At 41.7% G+C, this 17143-nt stretch overlaps 3 protein-coding genes across 8 annotated transcripts in view; 1 reads left to right on the top strand and 2 right to left on the bottom strand.

Annotated features, from left to right (window-relative positions):
* Positions 1-3922, bottom strand: part of sik3 (SIK family kinase 3) — a 37855-nt gene extending 33933 nt beyond the window's left edge. The window contains 2 exon segments of the mRNA XM_048264339.1: positions 2520-2570; positions 3546-3922. Of these exon segments, the coding sequence (XP_048120296.1) occupies positions 2520-2570; positions 3546-3905 (411 nt within the window). The 5' untranslated portion in view covers positions 3906-3922.
* Positions 3923-5409: 1487 nt separating this feature from the next.
* Positions 5410-10050, top strand: LOC125308722. 3 transcript variants are annotated; one of them, XM_048265283.1, is made up of 7 exons: positions 5410-5492; positions 5695-5719; positions 5882-5952; positions 6142-6595; positions 6835-7004; positions 7297-7582; positions 7784-10050. In XM_048265283.1, exons 2-7 carry the CDS (start codon positions 5701-5703, stop codon positions 8989-8991), a joined length of 2208 nt encoding a protein of 735 aa, XP_048121240.1. In that variant the 5' UTR covers positions 5410-5492; positions 5695-5700; the 3' UTR covers positions 8992-10050. The 3 variants fall into 3 exon arrangements, with proteins under 3 accessions (XP_048121240.1, XP_048121241.1, XP_048121242.1); XM_048265284.1 differs by lacking the exons at positions 5695-5719; positions 5882-5952 and having other exon boundaries at positions 5420-5492; positions 6045-6595; XM_048265285.1 differs by lacking the exons at positions 5695-5719; positions 5882-5952 and having other exon boundaries at positions 5455-5496; positions 6045-6595.
* On the bottom strand, positions 9967-17127 carry dcun1d5 (DCN1, defective in cullin neddylation 1, domain containing 5 (S. cerevisiae)). 4 transcript variants are annotated; one of them, XM_048265288.1, is made up of 11 exons: positions 17001-17127; positions 15187-15243; positions 14964-15006; positions 14763-14871; positions 14399-14490; positions 14136-14206; positions 13516-13607; positions 13300-13408; positions 11293-11397; positions 10988-11090; positions 9967-10418 (listed from the first exon to the last, which is right to left on the bottom strand). In XM_048265288.1, exons 4-11 carry the CDS (start codon positions 14831-14833, stop codon positions 10363-10365), a joined length of 699 nt encoding a protein of 232 aa, XP_048121245.1. In that variant the 5' UTR covers positions 14834-14871; positions 14964-15006; positions 15187-15243; positions 17001-17127; the 3' UTR covers positions 9967-10362. The 4 variants fall into 4 exon arrangements, with proteins under 4 accessions (XP_048121245.1, XP_048121244.1, XP_048121246.1 ...); XM_048265287.1 differs by lacking the exon at positions 17001-17127 and adding an exon at positions 15640-15660; XM_048265289.1 differs by lacking the exon at positions 17001-17127 and adding an exon at positions 15449-15582.
* Positions 17128-17143: the final 16 nt, after the last annotated feature.

The raw sequence follows: 17143 nt of genomic DNA, 5'->3' as shown, positions 1-17143 counted from the left end.
TAGAGAGAGCTGCATTTAAGCCAGGTGAAGCCCTGCAAAGACAAACGCGACAAATACCTTCAGGCAACTTGTGAGGAATTGATGCCTATCTATTGTTTTCCAGATCAAAGAGAAACAAGAATGTGAGAAACACTTGAGTCTGGGAAGAAATAAAAATAGTGCCGATCAAGGTCCCCCTCATCGGTATCAACAGCAGTAGAGCTCAACGCCTTCCCCTGTTGAGGCGATTTACGAGGAGCAGTCCCATGCCTACATCGCATCACTCAGCCAGCACGAGCATGAAATGACACTTCAATTGCACAAGGCGTCCTTGGTAGGACTTTGGATGCGCTTGAATGGATGAGGAAACATCGGCCTTTTATTCACACAAGTGCTGCTATGAGGTTGGCTTGTGTGCAAAACAACAGGGTATAGGTCATACTCCTTATTGCTCAACATTATTACTGTAAGTTTGTGTGTGGGAGTGTGTGTGTGTGTGTGTGTGTGTGTGTGTGTGTGTGTGCGTATGTGAGCTAATATCACTAATATAAAGTTATAAGACACCCTAAGAGTAATAAGCTTAATGGTCTTATGTCTGGTTTGTGCAAGTCTAGACCAGGACTATAGAAATGTACCAATGCATTGGTGCATAAGCTTTGCCCAGTTCTATCCAGTAAATGTATCTACAGTAGAAATCTGTGTGTAACTGAACCTTGGTTATAAGATTATGGTGTCATGTCATCACTGCTTTTTGTACCCTGAGCAAATATCACCACTGCACGAAATGTGTCAACTGAATTGTTGACTGGATCACTAAGGCCTTTAAATAATGTTTTGGTGAAATCCTCCAAACTGTGTGCTTCCAGTGACCCTGACATCAATCACAGTCTTCTCTCAAAAGCACGGGAGGAAGGGTGGTCGTTGGTGACAGTCTCCAATAGACTCCAGTGGATCGTAGACAAGGGCCCGTCTACGAAGGCACTTGGCCTAAATCAGTGAATGAGCAAAACACCAAAACAAAACAAAAACACCAAGTTTTCATCTCTAGCTATCTATCCATCTATATTAATATATTTCAGTGTGTATTTCCAGTGAGCGCCACATATCAATCTGTTGTTGTTTGCATGGTCTGTGTAGCATAGTTATTGCTTAGCTGGCTATGCTATTCGAGCATGTGGAATGGTGGCAAGATTATGTAATGGAGGGTTTCCATTGCAGCGAATAAGTCTGATGCCCTCTTTGCCAATGACCTCCAATTAAACTATCACCTTCCCATCGTACCTCTACAGTAGCCCATTGATTTATCAACAGTTCACTGTCCACTAACGCAGACAAATGACAACATTGCTGACCAAATTCAACACACAACTATCAAGGCTAAAATACTAATATTACCTCTCAAGTAGCCAAATATCTATGTGTCCTTCCCTGTTTGCTTATTCAAAACTTTTAAAGTGAACAATAAATTCAACAGACTACTTTAATAAAATTAAAGTAGTGCTGTAGCCTATATTCCCTCACAAACAAATAGTTTAAAAATGTTTCGCTATCTTTTAAGTCTAGTTTCAGACTCCCATCCGTTCAATAAGCAATGACGGTGATTGTGCCTTTGTCTTCTCACTTTTACTTTCCGCTGTCTGCTCCTGGCTTACGTTTGTGCACCTGGCAGGACTGACTGACACTCTCTCTCTCTCTCTCTCTCTCTCTCTCTCTCTCTCTCTCTCTCTCTCTCTCTCTCTCTCTCTCTCTCTCTCTCTCTCTCTCTCTCTCTCTCTCTCTCTCTCTCTCTCTCTCTCTCTCTCTCTCTCTCTCTCTCTCTCTCTCTCTCTCTCTCTCTCTCTCTCTCTCTCTCTCTCTCTCTCTCTCTCTGACACTCTCTCTCTCTCTCTCTCTCTCTCTCTCTCTCTCTCTCTCTTCACAGCAGTGTCAGGTGATGGAAGAGCCATGCAGATGTTTGCTCAGGACATCACGTCCCTACCTCTTTCCCAGCCACGCAATCAAGCGCTTTCATAACACTAGCATGGCCATAACCGCCACCGATGCTCCACATAAGGCATTAATTGATGTGCTGTTCGCAAACACCTCTGACCAGGAAGCACCATCAATACATAGGTCACATGTCAGGCATCCCTTCATTGGAGCAAAGCATTTCCCCAGAATCACCACCCCCCCCACCACCAAAAAAAAAAAACACACACACACACACATTCTAGAAGAGACCTTAAATACAGGTATCCAACTGTCTGCCTTCCAATACCTGAGAGTTCCAAGGTCTTATGAGATAGAAGATCTGCCGGCTTAGTTAAACTGGCTTATGGCCTAAGAGTCCTCCCAACTGACCTCCAATGAGCCACCAGTCAATTATGGTAAGAAGCATACAGGCTTATACACTTGTGTTACGTTGCTTCTGGGTCATGAAAAATAAGCTGACAGTCATAAGGCATCAGCTGTGTTCTTTTATCATGTGGTCTGAGTGTGTGAACGTATCTGCAGAAGAGGAGAAAACAAAATATTGATAGAGGAGACCTCTAGCTACTTACGGTGCACGAGTCCTCTGCCATCAGAGAGCATCTGCCTACAAGACGCCCACACTATGCAAAAATCACGCATAATAAAATGTGTAGACGTCAATACGGAGGAGATGCTTACAAGCATTTTTTTCTTGTCAAAGGTTACTGACTATGTAGTCAAATGAGTACAGGATAGAATGCCATATTTACTTTGTAGTTAGATACGTTAAATACACTAACAACACGACACCTCACGACCCCCAGTCCCCTAAACGCACAAACACACTCACGCACGCATAAACACAGTAAAACAAGTCCCGTGCCAAATGGTAAAAGAAACGCTGACCCAAGCATTAACTCTATAAAATGAAAATGTGTTCTGGCTAAGTCGATCAAATCAAACTGTATAGACAATTATATGCAATGTTTGTCATTTTGATACCAAGAACCACAACCAACCAGCTAGCTAGCTAGCAATCTAAACGTCCTGTCCTCTTAACGAAACCACTTCTTGCGGGATCTCAAGTCGAATCACTAAAACACTTTCATTTTATTATTCATGATCTGTTAAAGGCAATTGTTTGCTTGCCATTGATAGAGCACCGATTAACAAACATAAATTGAACAAATATCTCTCAGAAATAACCATGGACCAAGATAAAAAATGAGCAAGCCGTGGCGTTTCTACTGACGCTGGAACCGGACTCGTCTATGCTAGCTAACCCTCTCTTCTCTTCTCCTAGGCGCTATCTTTCTCTCAGTCCTTTGCGCAGACATGTCACCTCATCTTCCACAATTTTTGTAACGTTAAAACATGGTTTAAAAACATAAGGTTTAGTGTTAGTCAGCATACTATTTTCCGTATTCCGCGTATACACCCCCGCACTACGCAAAGCGACCAAGAGGGTTAGCCATAACCGCTCTATAGAGCCCGAAGGCCCGATCTTCAGCCTAAGAAGAGACACCATCTCGGCCCGACAATCAGACGTGGATGCCTACACAGCGATGACAACTTGGATATGATTGTCCTCTTTAACGCTTTATATGTTGTCTTACCTTAGCTTTTGTGATGACATGTGTTGCTAGTTTAACGACAGCGAAATTCCCCTTGCCGATGGTCCGCTCGATTTCGTAGTAGCCCACTCGGGCTGGGGGGGGCCTGCTGCCAGGGTGGCCAGGGTTGGTGATGCACCCCGTTGCCGGGGAGGGTCTACTGGGGTGGTTGACCCCGGGTGATGGCTGTGCTCGGTTCTGGGCGTTAATACCTGCGGCCGGTCGGCTAGGGTGCGTAATCCCGGCCGCAGCGGACCCAGCAGCACCTCCGCTTGACACGGCCGCCATCTTCTTGCCTCTCTGCGGGAACAACAAGCAGCCTTGCGCAGCGCGCACCGCGGGCACGCCCCCGCCATGCGTCATATTACGTAGACCAACCCTCCGCAGCGCCCTCCCTAGGATGTAACTATAGCAACTATCAGCGTAACAATGACTTCATCCCATCGAAAACGCATATTGTTGTCGCCTTGGCGACCGATCATCTCATCGTCACATCATTAAAATAATTGAAGACATTTTTATCATTAACTGTCCTTTCTCACATGTTCTTAAAACATGTATATATACATTTGTGTACAACAAATGTGGAAAACCTGTGTGCAGTGTCTGTATCAGTGGAGGAAAAAACACTGTGCATTGCCATGACAACAAAAGTGTCCCTGCTGCCTCCTCTCTTGCCCCTCACCCTAGGGAACGCGCCCTGCTGGCAGGAATGTGAGCGGCGTGCACGCGCCTCTCACGCACACGCTGCAAAACAGAAAGGAAATGTTCAGGACAGTGATAGCGCCTGCAGTCAGCAGTCTGACAAACAAGTAATCTGCAACTGAAATCATAATTCCAACAGAGATAATAAAGTTGGCTATTTAATCTTCTACAAAAGTTAATGTGTTCTTTAGGCTTCCAACCTGAGTCAGAATGATTTAGTCAACTGCTTAACAGTAGCCTGTACAGACTTTGCCGTATGCTATCTGCCAAGATAGACAAATTAATGTAGCCTATGTTTGGATAGGCTACGGTATTCAGCAAATATAAAACAAGCAGGCTTTGCAAGCAATGGTACATTAGGCCTACCCAGACTTGTGACTTGTGGCTAATGGCTATTCCGTTATGACCTGTGACCTGTCATTTAGGCTACAGCTATTTTCTACTGATAACAGTTGTGTGAGACCATATGCCTAGCTTACAAAAAAACTAAAAACAATGTTTTTGTTCGTAAATAACTGGCTCAATACAAAAGGTTATAAACAATCGCTACAATCGGTGTGGAATATTTCAGCATTCTCATCTTCCCCCAGCCCCACAAATCGGGGAACATTTGGACACATAAATGGCGTTATATGGCTTCTGCATGTTGAATGTGGAAAACAAATAAACAGCGACATCTACTGCTCATTAAATGACTAACCTATATCGCTGCTTCGTCGTGGTGTTCAAGACTACATCCAGCTATCACCACCGCCACCTGTGGTACATTAAACAACTGAACAGAAATATGTCTTCAAAAAAGACAGGCTTCTGTAAATGCTGAAACAAACAACTAAAGCTGGAATGTTTTAAGTCACACATAATGTATTAATTGATTTACTTTTCCTCATAGGAAAAGATTATTCATGATGAAATGTTCGGGAACCCTCAAGAAATAAAATAAATATATTTTATGTGCTCCTTTCAGAAAAAAAAAAAAAACTCTTATTGGATGACAGGTATGCATCATCAGAACTGTAGTGTGAGATTTCTGGCTGTTTGTTTCCTGGGGGGTTAATCTTTAAACTCTGAGAAGAGCATTAACAGACACATGAGAACTGTCATACCCCTAGTCATGTGCACACTGTACTTTACACTATAACAAAGGGGTAAACGGCAGTGGATGAGATGCAGGCATTTGCTGTGTTCCACCTACATGATATCCACTTCAGTTTGTGAGGGGAAAAGATTGAATATAAACCACTGGTAGGTAAATACAGCATTTCAATCATTTCAATGAAATGTCCATATTGGAATTGTACAAGTATAACTGAAAAGGGCGTGCTTACCGATATTGATCATTCACTCTAATCCACATTAAACCTATGTTTAGTATCATTTTGTCCATTAATGAATATAATGGGATTTGGCTATTCATTTTCAGTCACAATACAGTTTTGTTTCTTAGGATATAATGGAGATAACCTTTAAAGGGACACCAGGCAACGTTTTTGTGTTAATTAATCATCTTTTTAAGTCGGTATATGGTTACATGACTGCAAAGAAGATGCAAAGAAAAGGAAAAGAGCTTCAGACCGAGCGAGGGGGAGTTTCGTAGAGAAAAAGCATCAGGCTTGCCTGGTGTCCCTTTAAAGTGGTGAAGTTCATGTTACTCTCTGGGCCTTGGTGGATGAGTGACCAAATTACACTGGCCAGTCCATTCCCCCTCTAACCTATGTTTAGTATCATTTTGTCCATTAATGAATATAATGGGATTTGGCTATTCATTTTCAGTCACAATACAGTTTTGTTTCTTAGGATATAATGGAGATAACCTTTAAAGTGTTGAAGTTCATGTTACTCTCTGGGCCTTGGTGGATGAGTGACCAAATTGCACTGGCCAGTCCATTCCCCCCTCTGTGAATGGAACTTTCCACAAAAACCTGGTGAGAACACAACCAACCACAGGCTGCGAGTAAACTGCTCAGGACTGAGACTTGGGTCTGTGCCCTCTGGTCTGCCCTCTCAGATGAAAGCCCTGGATCTGAGTTATAATAACATCACTGAAATCAAGTGGTTTGACTTCACACACGACTTATGTCGTGTCACCCAGCTCATCCTTAGTCACAATTCCCTTGGAAAGATTGATGGTGGGGCTTTGTCCAGCCTGCTTGGATTGAAGGAGCTGAATCTCAGTAGTAACACACTTGCTGTTGTGACTGAGGAGATGTTTCAGGGGCTAAGGGACCTCAAAGTGCTTGATTTGAGACATAACCAGCTACACTGGATCCATAAAATGGCATTTAATGACCTGGCAAACTTGAAGGTCTTATGGCTTCAGAACAACAACCTTCGTACTGTTCCAGATGGTAAGACATGACTTGATTTGGTATTACTGTTATTTTATTACAGCTTTCTATGACACCATGTTGATTAACAGGGAATATATGTGATTGCACTTCCAACTTAAACCCTGGTGTTGAGTAGGCCTACATGATTGATGTTTTGTACTTTGACAAGTGTGAGTTGAAGTAATGATTTACACAAAATGTATATTGTTATCTCTCTACTATATTTAAATAAAAATTCAATTGTATTATAATTTCAGCTGTTAACTTACTATCTGGGTTAAACACGTTGTCACTGGGAACAAATCAGCTTTATCAGCTGCTGACTGGAGATCTCAATCGTTGCACAGACCTAAAGACACTGCAACTGGAGGACAATGAGATATCCATTTTGGCGGCTGGAACATTTCAAAACCATGAAAATCTGAGGGTAATGAAAATTGAACATTGGCAGATTAAGTAATGGGGAATTGATCTTTGACTAATGAATTGACTAAAGATAATGTTTGAAAAAATACAAAATGTAATAATAGGGGTTGCACAAGTGAAAAAAACATTTGACTTGTCAGTGGCAGACACAAGCAATTAATGACTCCAGTTAATACTAGAATATGTCTGTATCTTTACCACCACAAGATTGACATCCAGTAAGATCACAGATTCTGAGACTACACAGAAGCATGAACAATACATAACACAAACTATATCCTGTTCCCTAACAGACTGTTGATTTAAGTTCTAACCGTCTGGAGGAGCTCCATGACACCATGGTTACGTTTTTCTGGGAGCGGGGAGTCAACCTGCATCTCCATGGCAACCCTCTGAGGTGCGGCTGTGGATCTGGGCAGGCGGGTGAGGGTCCTGCATGGCTGACTGACACCGTGCTGTGTCAGGGCATCGGAACCCTGCGGAGGGAAATAGCACCTCTGAGGGTCCATAAAACGGTCACACTTACTGGGGCTCCAGGGCAATCTCTGATGATTCCGTGCAGGGACAAGTATCATGGAGGTAAGATACAAGTCGACCACTAGAGGGCCTTGTCAAATACCTTCACAGTGTTATCTTGAGTCTTTTGCCTATCCTGTACTTGGGTACAGCAAAAATAATCTTGATGGAAGGAGCTCATAATGATAGGTTTTGCACTCTATGAATCTGCATGAGAACATATATTCTAATGAACAACTATACACCCCCTACTTTATCACACAGGAATGATTAAGTATTGGAAGACTCCTGTTGGATGGCTGACGAGCAGAAACTCCTGCCACAGCTACAGTGGCATGAAATGCCACTGCAATGGAAGTCTGACTATAGTGAACATTAGCTGCCGCCACAGTGGCCTTTATTACTGTTTCAAAGAGGACAGTCATGAGAGAGTCCTGTTCCCATACAGAGTTCTAGCACTGGGTACCTGTCAGAATCCCATGCCTAAATCAAGGCTACCCAGAGAACTGACGGTTGATTCACAAGACACAGTTTCTCACAGTCACTTTGTAGCTGCTGTGACGTCATCTGTGTTGGTGACCTTTCTTGGAGGGTTTGCCCTTGGTGCATTTAGCAGGTCCCATGTCATTACTTGCCTGCAGAAAACAAAGTCACGTTTACGTCTTAAAAGAGGCGAGAGACGCAGAACCTCAGGGGACAACACTGACCAAATCTCCATGGAAACAAGCCCCTCTGGATTCACCAGCTTTGGGGATGGTGATGCCCCTATCACAACACCCTCTCCCCCTGCCAAGGCTCCGCGGAGCTTCCGTTCAAAGCGGGAGCAGCCAGAGGACAGCACACCCCCGAAGGGCTGTGACAACGTAGTTGACTCCAACAGTGCAATTCCAGTTAGCGTAGACCAGGAAACTCCTGAGACTGATCTCCAACAGGAACCTCCCGAGACTGATCTCCAACAGGGGGACCCAGAGACTGGCTCCAACAGTGTAATTCCAGCCAACACAGACCAGGAACCTACAGAGACTGATCTCCAACCAGAACCTCCAGAGACTGATCTCCAACAGGAACCTCCCGAGACTGATCTCCAACAGGGGGACCCAGAGACTGGCTCCAACAGTGTAATTCCAGCCAACGCAGACCAGGAACCTACAGAGACTGATCTCCAGCCGAAGGCCCCAGTGGCACCAAGGCCGACAGCGAGACGGAGCAGAGTGATCAAGCTCTACAACTATAACGAAGATGGCGAACATTACAGTCACATCAGAGACCCAGAGGGGGAGGACATTGACAGAGTGCCCCAGCCAAAGCAAAGGACAAGGTCCCTGATCCGCCTAAACGCCATCATGAGCTCTGTGGAGACACCAGCCCTCAGCACAAACACAGGCCCACAGGTGCAGTCAGACCAGGAGTCCGAACTTGCCCACTCAAGTGAGGAGGAGGGATCCATTAGTGACAGGCAGCACATTCAATAGACTAGGTGCACGAAAGGGTTTTTTCCGTACGTTCATGTAACGTAACTGTGTTGTAACGACATCATCTGTTATATTATGCTCCTTATATCTTCACTACGACACTGAATATCTTGTTTGCCTAATTGTAACAATTTTAACAAACGCATAAATCCTTCTTCATCGTAACATACGGATTCCCTAGTGCAACACCCAACCGGGTCCGTGTAGACACTGGCGGCAGGTTCAAACACACCTGGCTCCACCGGAAACAGAGTATTTTGTGCATGTAGTCTATTAGACATGAGAGCCAATGCCTTCCCATTCAACTCTACTCTAATAGCAGCTGTGTAATTTCAATTATCTGCTTTTTGGATATGGAGAGCAAAAATCAGTTTTGTGTAAATTATTATAATTAAGGCTAGCAAAATAACATTTAATTACATTTTAATAAATAACATTTATTGTAGAATTACTTTAAAATATTTTATATAACAAAATATTTGATTTTAAATGTGTCAAATTTCTTCCATGTTTTAAAAAGTTGTTCATCATCTTAAAGGCACAGTCCGGTATTTCACAGGAAGTTGCGTTTGTTTGTGGTTATGTTTACATTCATTAGCAGATGCTTTTGTGCAAACAAAATGTACATTTTATTTTAATCAAGGACCAAATGAAACACATTAAAGGTGGCTCACCCCTACCTTCAGTATTTCAGAGTTTAGTTTTTGTTTGGGGGCAGGCTGCCCCGATGTTTGAAACTGTTTGTTTCCAGTTTTCAGAGCCTGGGCCAACAGAGACCGTTTTTTTTTCACGGTGTAATCACGGAATGGGCAGCTAGCGGTCATAAGGAGATGATGGCTGAATGTGACCAAAAATTTTATGGGCTAGAAATCATGTAAAATCCATGACTGTGCCTTTAAAACTGTAGTGTAATATCCTAATTCTAAGATTTTTGTACACATATTGTCCCACTGTGTCAATAAAGAAAGACGTTGATACAATTTACTTCTTTATTTTCCTTTGAAAACACTATAAACAATGTAAGACTCAAAAAAAAAAAAAAAAAAAAAAAATATTACAGAAACAAAGAAATTCCCCAGCAGATCTTACAACACTGGCTATGTAACCATTGCAACAATATGCAAGACATACGAAAAATAGCTGTTAGTCCTTCTTCCTGTATTGAACTTTTTTTTATTGAACACTGAAGAAGTCTCTTAAGAGCATATTTCCCACTCACCTTCCACTGAGACAGAGGTGACCTGTGGGGGTGCGTGCTGTGTGTTTTACTTAAGTTACTTATTTGTTTGTTTGTTTTTTTTGTTTTTTGGAAGAGAGGGAGAACACCCTCCTGTGTGCTTCTTCTCCTCGCTTGGCACGCTCCAGCCTCTGCTATAATGCCGACCGAGCCTTCTGCCATTCCACAAACTCATCCAACAGCACAGGCCCTAGGGCGAGGTCAAAACAACAACTGGGTTAAAGACCAATCCACAATCCAGACCATCATATGGAAGGCTCATTTGACAAAAGACCTTTAGGACAGCCATAATATGCTGCTGGCATGAATGAATTAATCTTTTGTTTATATTTTAAGTTGTGTATTTTAAGTTTTAAGTTTGTTCTTTTTGCATACTTTTGACCATGTTTAGGTTATTGTTATGGTTACAGTCTCTCCACCTAATTACTATTGTATGCAATTATTTTGTCAAGGAGATCATGGATCAAATCACAAAAACAAATGTAAAGATGGATTTCATGATGACATTATGACAGCCCCAATAACAATCTCCCAAATTCCTTATCTAGCCGTCATGAAGTTGCTCCTGTCGTCTACACCACCACTAATCACTTATGGGGATTATGAAAAAATCAATTGAAAAGGATTTGTACTTGCGAGTAAGCGAGTGATGAATAATCAATATGAAAACTTGAAATAAATCCTTTAAGTGTCAGTGATCAAGGGACTGACAGAGAGAATAGACTGATGAAATGATAATGAGAAGTATCGGACACTTACAGGCCCCGTCCTCATCATAGTTACTGAGGTCTGCGTTGACAGTGCGACTGAACTCTAGGACATTGTACCACTGGTCCTTGTTCATGACTTTATACTTAGACTGCTGAGGAGTACAATAAAAGACACAATTATTTTCATGTAAAGCACAAAAGACGACAAAATTATTTTAATGCAATCACACCCTAACCACCGGCAAACATACCAGCAACCAAGTCGGTACAGATTCTAATATGGGACGTGTAGACATTTTCAAAAAGCCGTTCACTACGGATGTTGTGGGCCTCTTGGTTGTGAATACCACATACCTCCAAGAACTGATGAAAGACTGGGAATAAGGGCCACGTCCTTCCTAAGAGTAAAGCTAGCATTGATTTCGCTGTGTCCATATCCAGGCTCCTCTGGTCTTTGTCCTGCAGAACGGAAGCAGAGATGAAGACAAAAGGAAAGTTTGAGAGTACACGTATATTGGCATTCTAAAGCATGCAGCAACACAACATCTTTTCTGTTGACAATGTGAATAATTCTCTACTGAACAAAGGGAGGAAAGCATATATTATGACTAGGTTCACACGGTCAGTACAAATCCAAATTCACAATCTGTGTCCATCTGTGTTGTATCCTCAATGGTTGCCAACGTGATGATTAAATGCAGGCTAATGTTGACATTACGCAAATAAACATAAAGGAAAATGAAATTAATTAACATATGGTAATGTGTTAATTATGGTATCTCCTAGTATGTCCGCTAGTATCTCAGTTTATTTTCGTTTCACTGAGATACTAGTCTGACATCTGACAATACACTAACGTTTCCCTCCGCCGCCAGGGTGCCTGGCCAAATAGCAACTAGAGGGAATGACATTGGTTTCAGAATCAAAAGTGGGGCTGTGGTATACGTTAGTAGCAACATCTGTAAATATCAAAAAAGTAGTCAGAATGTGTACATTTATGTACAGCAAAGGTAGGCCTAATTATATTACAATGTTTCCTGGCTGCCAATGCTGTTTATTATCAGTTTTAAAAGGTTAGGCAAAAGTAGAAAGAAATGTTAGGAATTCCTGATCAAATGTTATTGCGTTAACTTTGAAATCTACCCTAACCAAAGTGTAACCCAGTTACGATGCTAGGGTTGGAAACATTTCCTAATCGTGAGAGGTCAGATTCTGTTCATGAAGTGAAACAAAGTAGTGAATCTGGAAACCAAGGTAATGGTAATGTTACAGAGCCCCCCGAAGGACCATGGTAGGAATTATCTTTTTAGGAGGTGGACATTTATTTTTAGAGCTCCCGTTGCATTCCCTCGCAATATGTTTTGCGATCCCTCGCAATACTTTTAACATTAATGTTTTTCCCCACCACCAAACTAGCATGTTTCCTGCATGTGTGATGCACACATGAGCTTAATGTCACAGATGGAGAAAAACAAAACAAAACAAAAAAACACTTGAAATGTCATCAGAGCAATCACACCAATCACACCAGATTTCCAAAAAGTGGTATTTGAATAGAATACACAAAGGTAGTTTGGAGGAGTGATTTTTTGCTGTTGTACTTGCTGTGTAAGATCGGATTCCAACTGGTCATGCACTAGCCTGGCTAGCGCCACCACTTCTCAATGAGACGTGGTCTGGGAACCAAACGTTCATTTTCTCGTATTTGAAAAAAATGCCCAGATCCGTTTATTGGGTGCCACGGATGTCCATCAAATGAGTCTGTGCATAGCTCATCATCGACTTGTATTCCCCCGTTCTGTGATTGGTTCCCTATCTCAGGCGAAAATTTGCTCCATGGTCTCCAGGCTGCCTTAGCAGCGTGAATCAAATCGCGCGCAAGGCAGCATGGGAACACCCAGGCTAGTCATGCACAGAAATCAGTCTGAAATCTGACAGTCTGAACACAGCAAATCACAGTAAGTCACTTCTAAAAACACAGCGAATTAAGCAATAAGCCCCGAGAGGCCGTAGGTTACACAGATTCTACAACAGCTAAGGGGCGTTGTTAGGCACAACACGCTAGCAGAGTTTCATAAAGTAAAGGCACAGCAACTAGAAATATAATGACTTATTCCTAGATAATAATTCTTCCGCCAAGAAATATATTTCCTCTGAATGGTTGCCAAGAAACGTCGAGACGCAGCTACTTTGACTTTTGTATCAGGTCATGGTAGTGCAGTAATATAGAACAAAATGCCGCCAAGGTGTATGTTTATGCTGCATTTTACAACGGCATCGGTCGTGATTCCGCCAATCACAATCAAGGACCAGAACTATCAGTTTTAGAATAGTGAATAATAACCACTGGTGAGTCCTCACCCTAGCAAAATCAAAGGCATATCTGTAGATGTGCCTGAACACTGTACTGTCGTTAAGCTGAGACCTCAAGTAGTCCAGCTTGCCTTGTAGCCTCTCTGTACAGTCACACCTGTGATGAAGAGAGAACGAAAGCAGGCGTTATGAGAATTACATGCATTGAGAATTACATGCACACTGACTTATACCCCAACAGAAAGAACACAGACGGGCACTTACTGCAGTGAGGTCATCCCCTTCAGCCACTCCTCTTTAGTGAAGAAACCCATATTTTCTGCTTCTAGCTTCCAAGCCAGCACCAACATAACAATCTGCAAGGCAGTGATGACAAGTTATGCACACAAATGTTCCAATAATGTGAGAATTTGTGCAGAGAGAGAGAGAGAGAGGGGGGTAGAGTTGCGTCTGTGGGTAGACAGTGAAACTTCAGGTGCTCATCGATGTCCAGAGGAATACAAGTAGAGAGCAGAGAGAGGGTCCGAGGCACGTCTGAAGTAATGTTAAAAGTCCTTTATTTTTCTGAGTGGGACATCAAGGCTTGATGTCCCACTCAGAAAAATAAAGGTGAGAATTTGGTTGAAATACAATATATGTATGATCAATATTACTTATTTTCTGCTTATTTGTTTTGTTGAATATACTGTTATTATGCATGTTATGCTGTTGGTATGCATTAGTCATGGCACCTTCAGCTCTTGCCAAAATGTGCTATATAATAAACTATATCATTTTATTATAGTACAAGTTATAGTACCACTAGTAGTAGTAATGCCTGACAGCATGTCCATGACAGACTTGTATCATTTCTTTCCCATATAGAGAATTTATATGGGGCTCACATTCTCTGGCTCCACACCAATATCTTCACAAAATTTCTCCATTCCCTCTGGTCCCACAACTTCATCAGAACCTATGAAAGGAATTGATTACAAGACATGGACAGTTAGAGAAACAGACACCATTAACAAGGGGTTAAGTCTTATTACACCAAAATATAAGCCTTGTCTAAGACAGTTATATTTGTAAGACTGTTAAGATACACGTCTTAAATTGATACTTCATTCCTTGTTTAACCTCTGAGTGTTGTGGGTCTGCAAATTACCTGTATATTCATAAAACCAGGCGAGGCACTTCTTATTGGAGAACTGATCCTCTGTGTTTATCAGTCTACTTGACGTTTGAGTTCTGCAGTAACTGAGGATAAATTTGGAAAAAGCAAAGTGATAATTTGAAGACAATCAGGATAATGATTCACGAGTGTCTGAGCCAGGAATATTGTTTCATCCTATGTTTTCTCACCTGTATCAAACACCATTAAATGTCAATGCCCACTCACACAATGTATGCACAAACTTTGCAAAACAAAGCAATACCAATGAAGTGGGCCTACTACTGTGGCTAGCATCTCATGAATAAATGTGCTCTGTTATGAAACATATCATAAACCACAGCATTCAAAAATGTACCTGGTTATTTTACACTTTCTAAGACCAGAGTCATCTGAGCCAGAGGACTTTCTCTTCTTTTTCACAGGCATAATGGAGTCACCAAAAGGCTTGGCTATTTGTGCTGGATCTAGAAAATGTCAGAACATGAAGGTTCGGATTACCATCAAGCTCCGCAATCTTTTCCAAGCAATGCACAAAAATAGTCCTAGTTAACCTTACCAATGTATCTACGGTCTCCGTACCCATTCAAGTCTACCAGGTTCTAAGATTAAAAAGAAGAGGACGTTAATTAAATGCATGGAAATACATAGCTTGTATTGAAAGAAAAGGTACAGCTAACATGCATGATGAATGTAACGATATCGCCCAAAGTACGCTGACAGCTGCAGCAGTCTTTTGTCTGCTGCGAACATTGACATGAAATACAAAACGATTCACTTACGAGTCGGTCCAGTGTTTGAGATACCTTCTTAATATCAGCCAGTCCGAATAGTTTTTCCTGAAACACACCATCAGACACAAATTACATTGATTGTGCAACATGGGAATCGCAGTAATGCGCCAAAAAAGGCGTTTCCTAATGTACAAGATTTTTTCCCATTCAAATAGTCAAACAATTTCTACATGCGACAGTACAGAGCCGGTGCATAAACCCGTTTTGCAACCGCACATTTGACAGCTGAGACAGCTGTCAATTAACGTACCGGTAACCAGATGATATCCTCAAATCCTACGATGAAAGACAGCTAGAACATGAAATGTTATGACTGGCTAGAGCACGAAGGACAATCAGCTAACATTAATGTCTAGAAGTACAACGTGCCAGAATTATGTCAGCGGCCACTTATCTAGACCTCAAACACACATGTAGTCTGCAACGAAACGAAATATGCACCATGGTTTGAAGCGGTCCTGCAGAATCACAGATGCCTGTCCTTGCCGTGAAGTAGCATTACAGACAACTGCGTCACTAAATGCACGGATGCTAAGCGGGCGAGGTGACGCTAGCTTCCTCACCTGCTAGCAAAGCATGAAACTGGAAACTACTCAGCGGGATACAGATCCTGTATAACTGTTGGCTTTACATATTTTCAGTATTTTATTATCACCAAGAACACGTTTTGAGTTAGCAGTGAAAGGAAACCTGATGCAATGTAATATATCTGACAGAGAACAACTTTAAAGAGTACATCTGTTTTCTTACCAGTGCTACAGTATATAAACAATCGCCAATATACCTTTGTGTGCTGGTTGGCCTGTCCTTACCTCATCATAGAAAGATAGCTAGCAATAAAGCTATTGACTTATTTTCAGTAGCTTATAACGTTAAGAGACGTTAGTTAACTTGCATTTACAAATGCATGTCCTAAAAAACTGAAATTAATGCTCGCTAATGTGGCTAAATTAAGTCACAGCAATTGAGATCATGTGCTTGGAACACTTGAATTTCACTTATGTCCTTAACATACTATTGAGTTCACTCCTGACGTAACGTAAGGAAGATTGGGCACATATTAATGTCAAATTCTAGCTATTCATTAACTTAATAACAAGCAACTGTCCGCTCAGAGACTTGTACGCATTATCTCTGCTGAATCCTCCCCTAATCACGACAGACAATCTGACAAATTCTAACTTCCAGGCCTTTCATGGCAAATGTCTGCAGAGCAACGTTACCTTTAATAACCAACTTTAGTTTTAGTGTTACCAATTTGTGAACTGTTTGATTAAACGGCAGAGTTAACATAGCCAAGCCACAGCTAACAAGTCAAAGCTAGATGTCGTTCATAAAACTGAAGGCCTAAATCTGACCGAGAGAATATTAGGTTACGTGCTAGCTAGGCTAACGGTAACTGATAACTGTTCACGTACGTTTTCAGTCACCACTAACGTTGGCTACCATTATCTTTGCAAACAAATTTAGCCAAAAGAACCTTTGACTATCACTGAATAGCTCAATGGTTTACCGAGATATCTCATGAAAACAACCTAAACATAGTAGCGCCCAATTTATTTAAAGTGATTTTTGTAGATTAACACCTTGCCCTAGCCAACATATTAATATCGCTTAAATCAAATAACGTTTGGTATTCTGGTTATGCTAGTTAGCTTTCTCTGCTAGCTAGCGTTACCTAACCGGCTGACATGCAATTATTCTCTAAAGCTAGTTACTTCGTTTGTGAATCAAGTGTGATTTTACCACAGGTTAGTTATAGATGGGCAGTGTATTGATAGAAGGAAGAGGTATTTTCAAACCTTGAATTTCGTTATGAAAATGTCCTTTTATAAGTATCCACAGAAGTCAGTTCATGGCGAACGCTTCACTTAAACTGATGTGAAAATAGACAAGCTTGCTAACAACAATGTGAATAGAACGACATAAGAAATCGTCTGAGTAA

The sequence above is a fragment of the Alosa alosa genome, chromosome 15 (assembly GCF_017589495.1).
Source record: "Alosa alosa isolate M-15738 ecotype Scorff River chromosome 15, AALO_Geno_1.1, whole genome shotgun sequence".
In the NCBI taxonomy this organism is placed as follows: Eukaryota; Metazoa; Chordata; class Actinopteri; order Clupeiformes; family Clupeidae; genus Alosa; species Alosa alosa.
This window is presented reverse-complemented; position numbering and strand designations above follow the sequence as displayed.

Coding starts and splice junctions, on each gene's coding strand:
- LOC125308722 (XM_048265283.1), top strand. Junction 5,953..6,141: donor CACTGGCCAGTCCATTCCCC/CTCTAACCTATG, acceptor GTCCATTCCCCC/CTCTGTGAATGGAACTTTCC. Junction 6,596..6,834: donor CCTTCGTACTGTTCCAGATG/GTAAGACATGAC, acceptor TTATAATTTCAG/CTGTTAACTTACTATCTGGG.
- dcun1d5 (XM_048265287.1), bottom strand. Junction 14,491..14,762: donor AGAAAGTGTAAAATAACCAG/GTACATTTTTGA, acceptor ATTTATCCTCAG/TTACTGCAGAACTCAAACGT. Junction 10,419..10,987: donor CTATGATGAGGACGGGGCCT/GTAAGTGTCCGA, acceptor ACCTCGCCCTAG/GGCCTGTGCTGTTGGATGAG.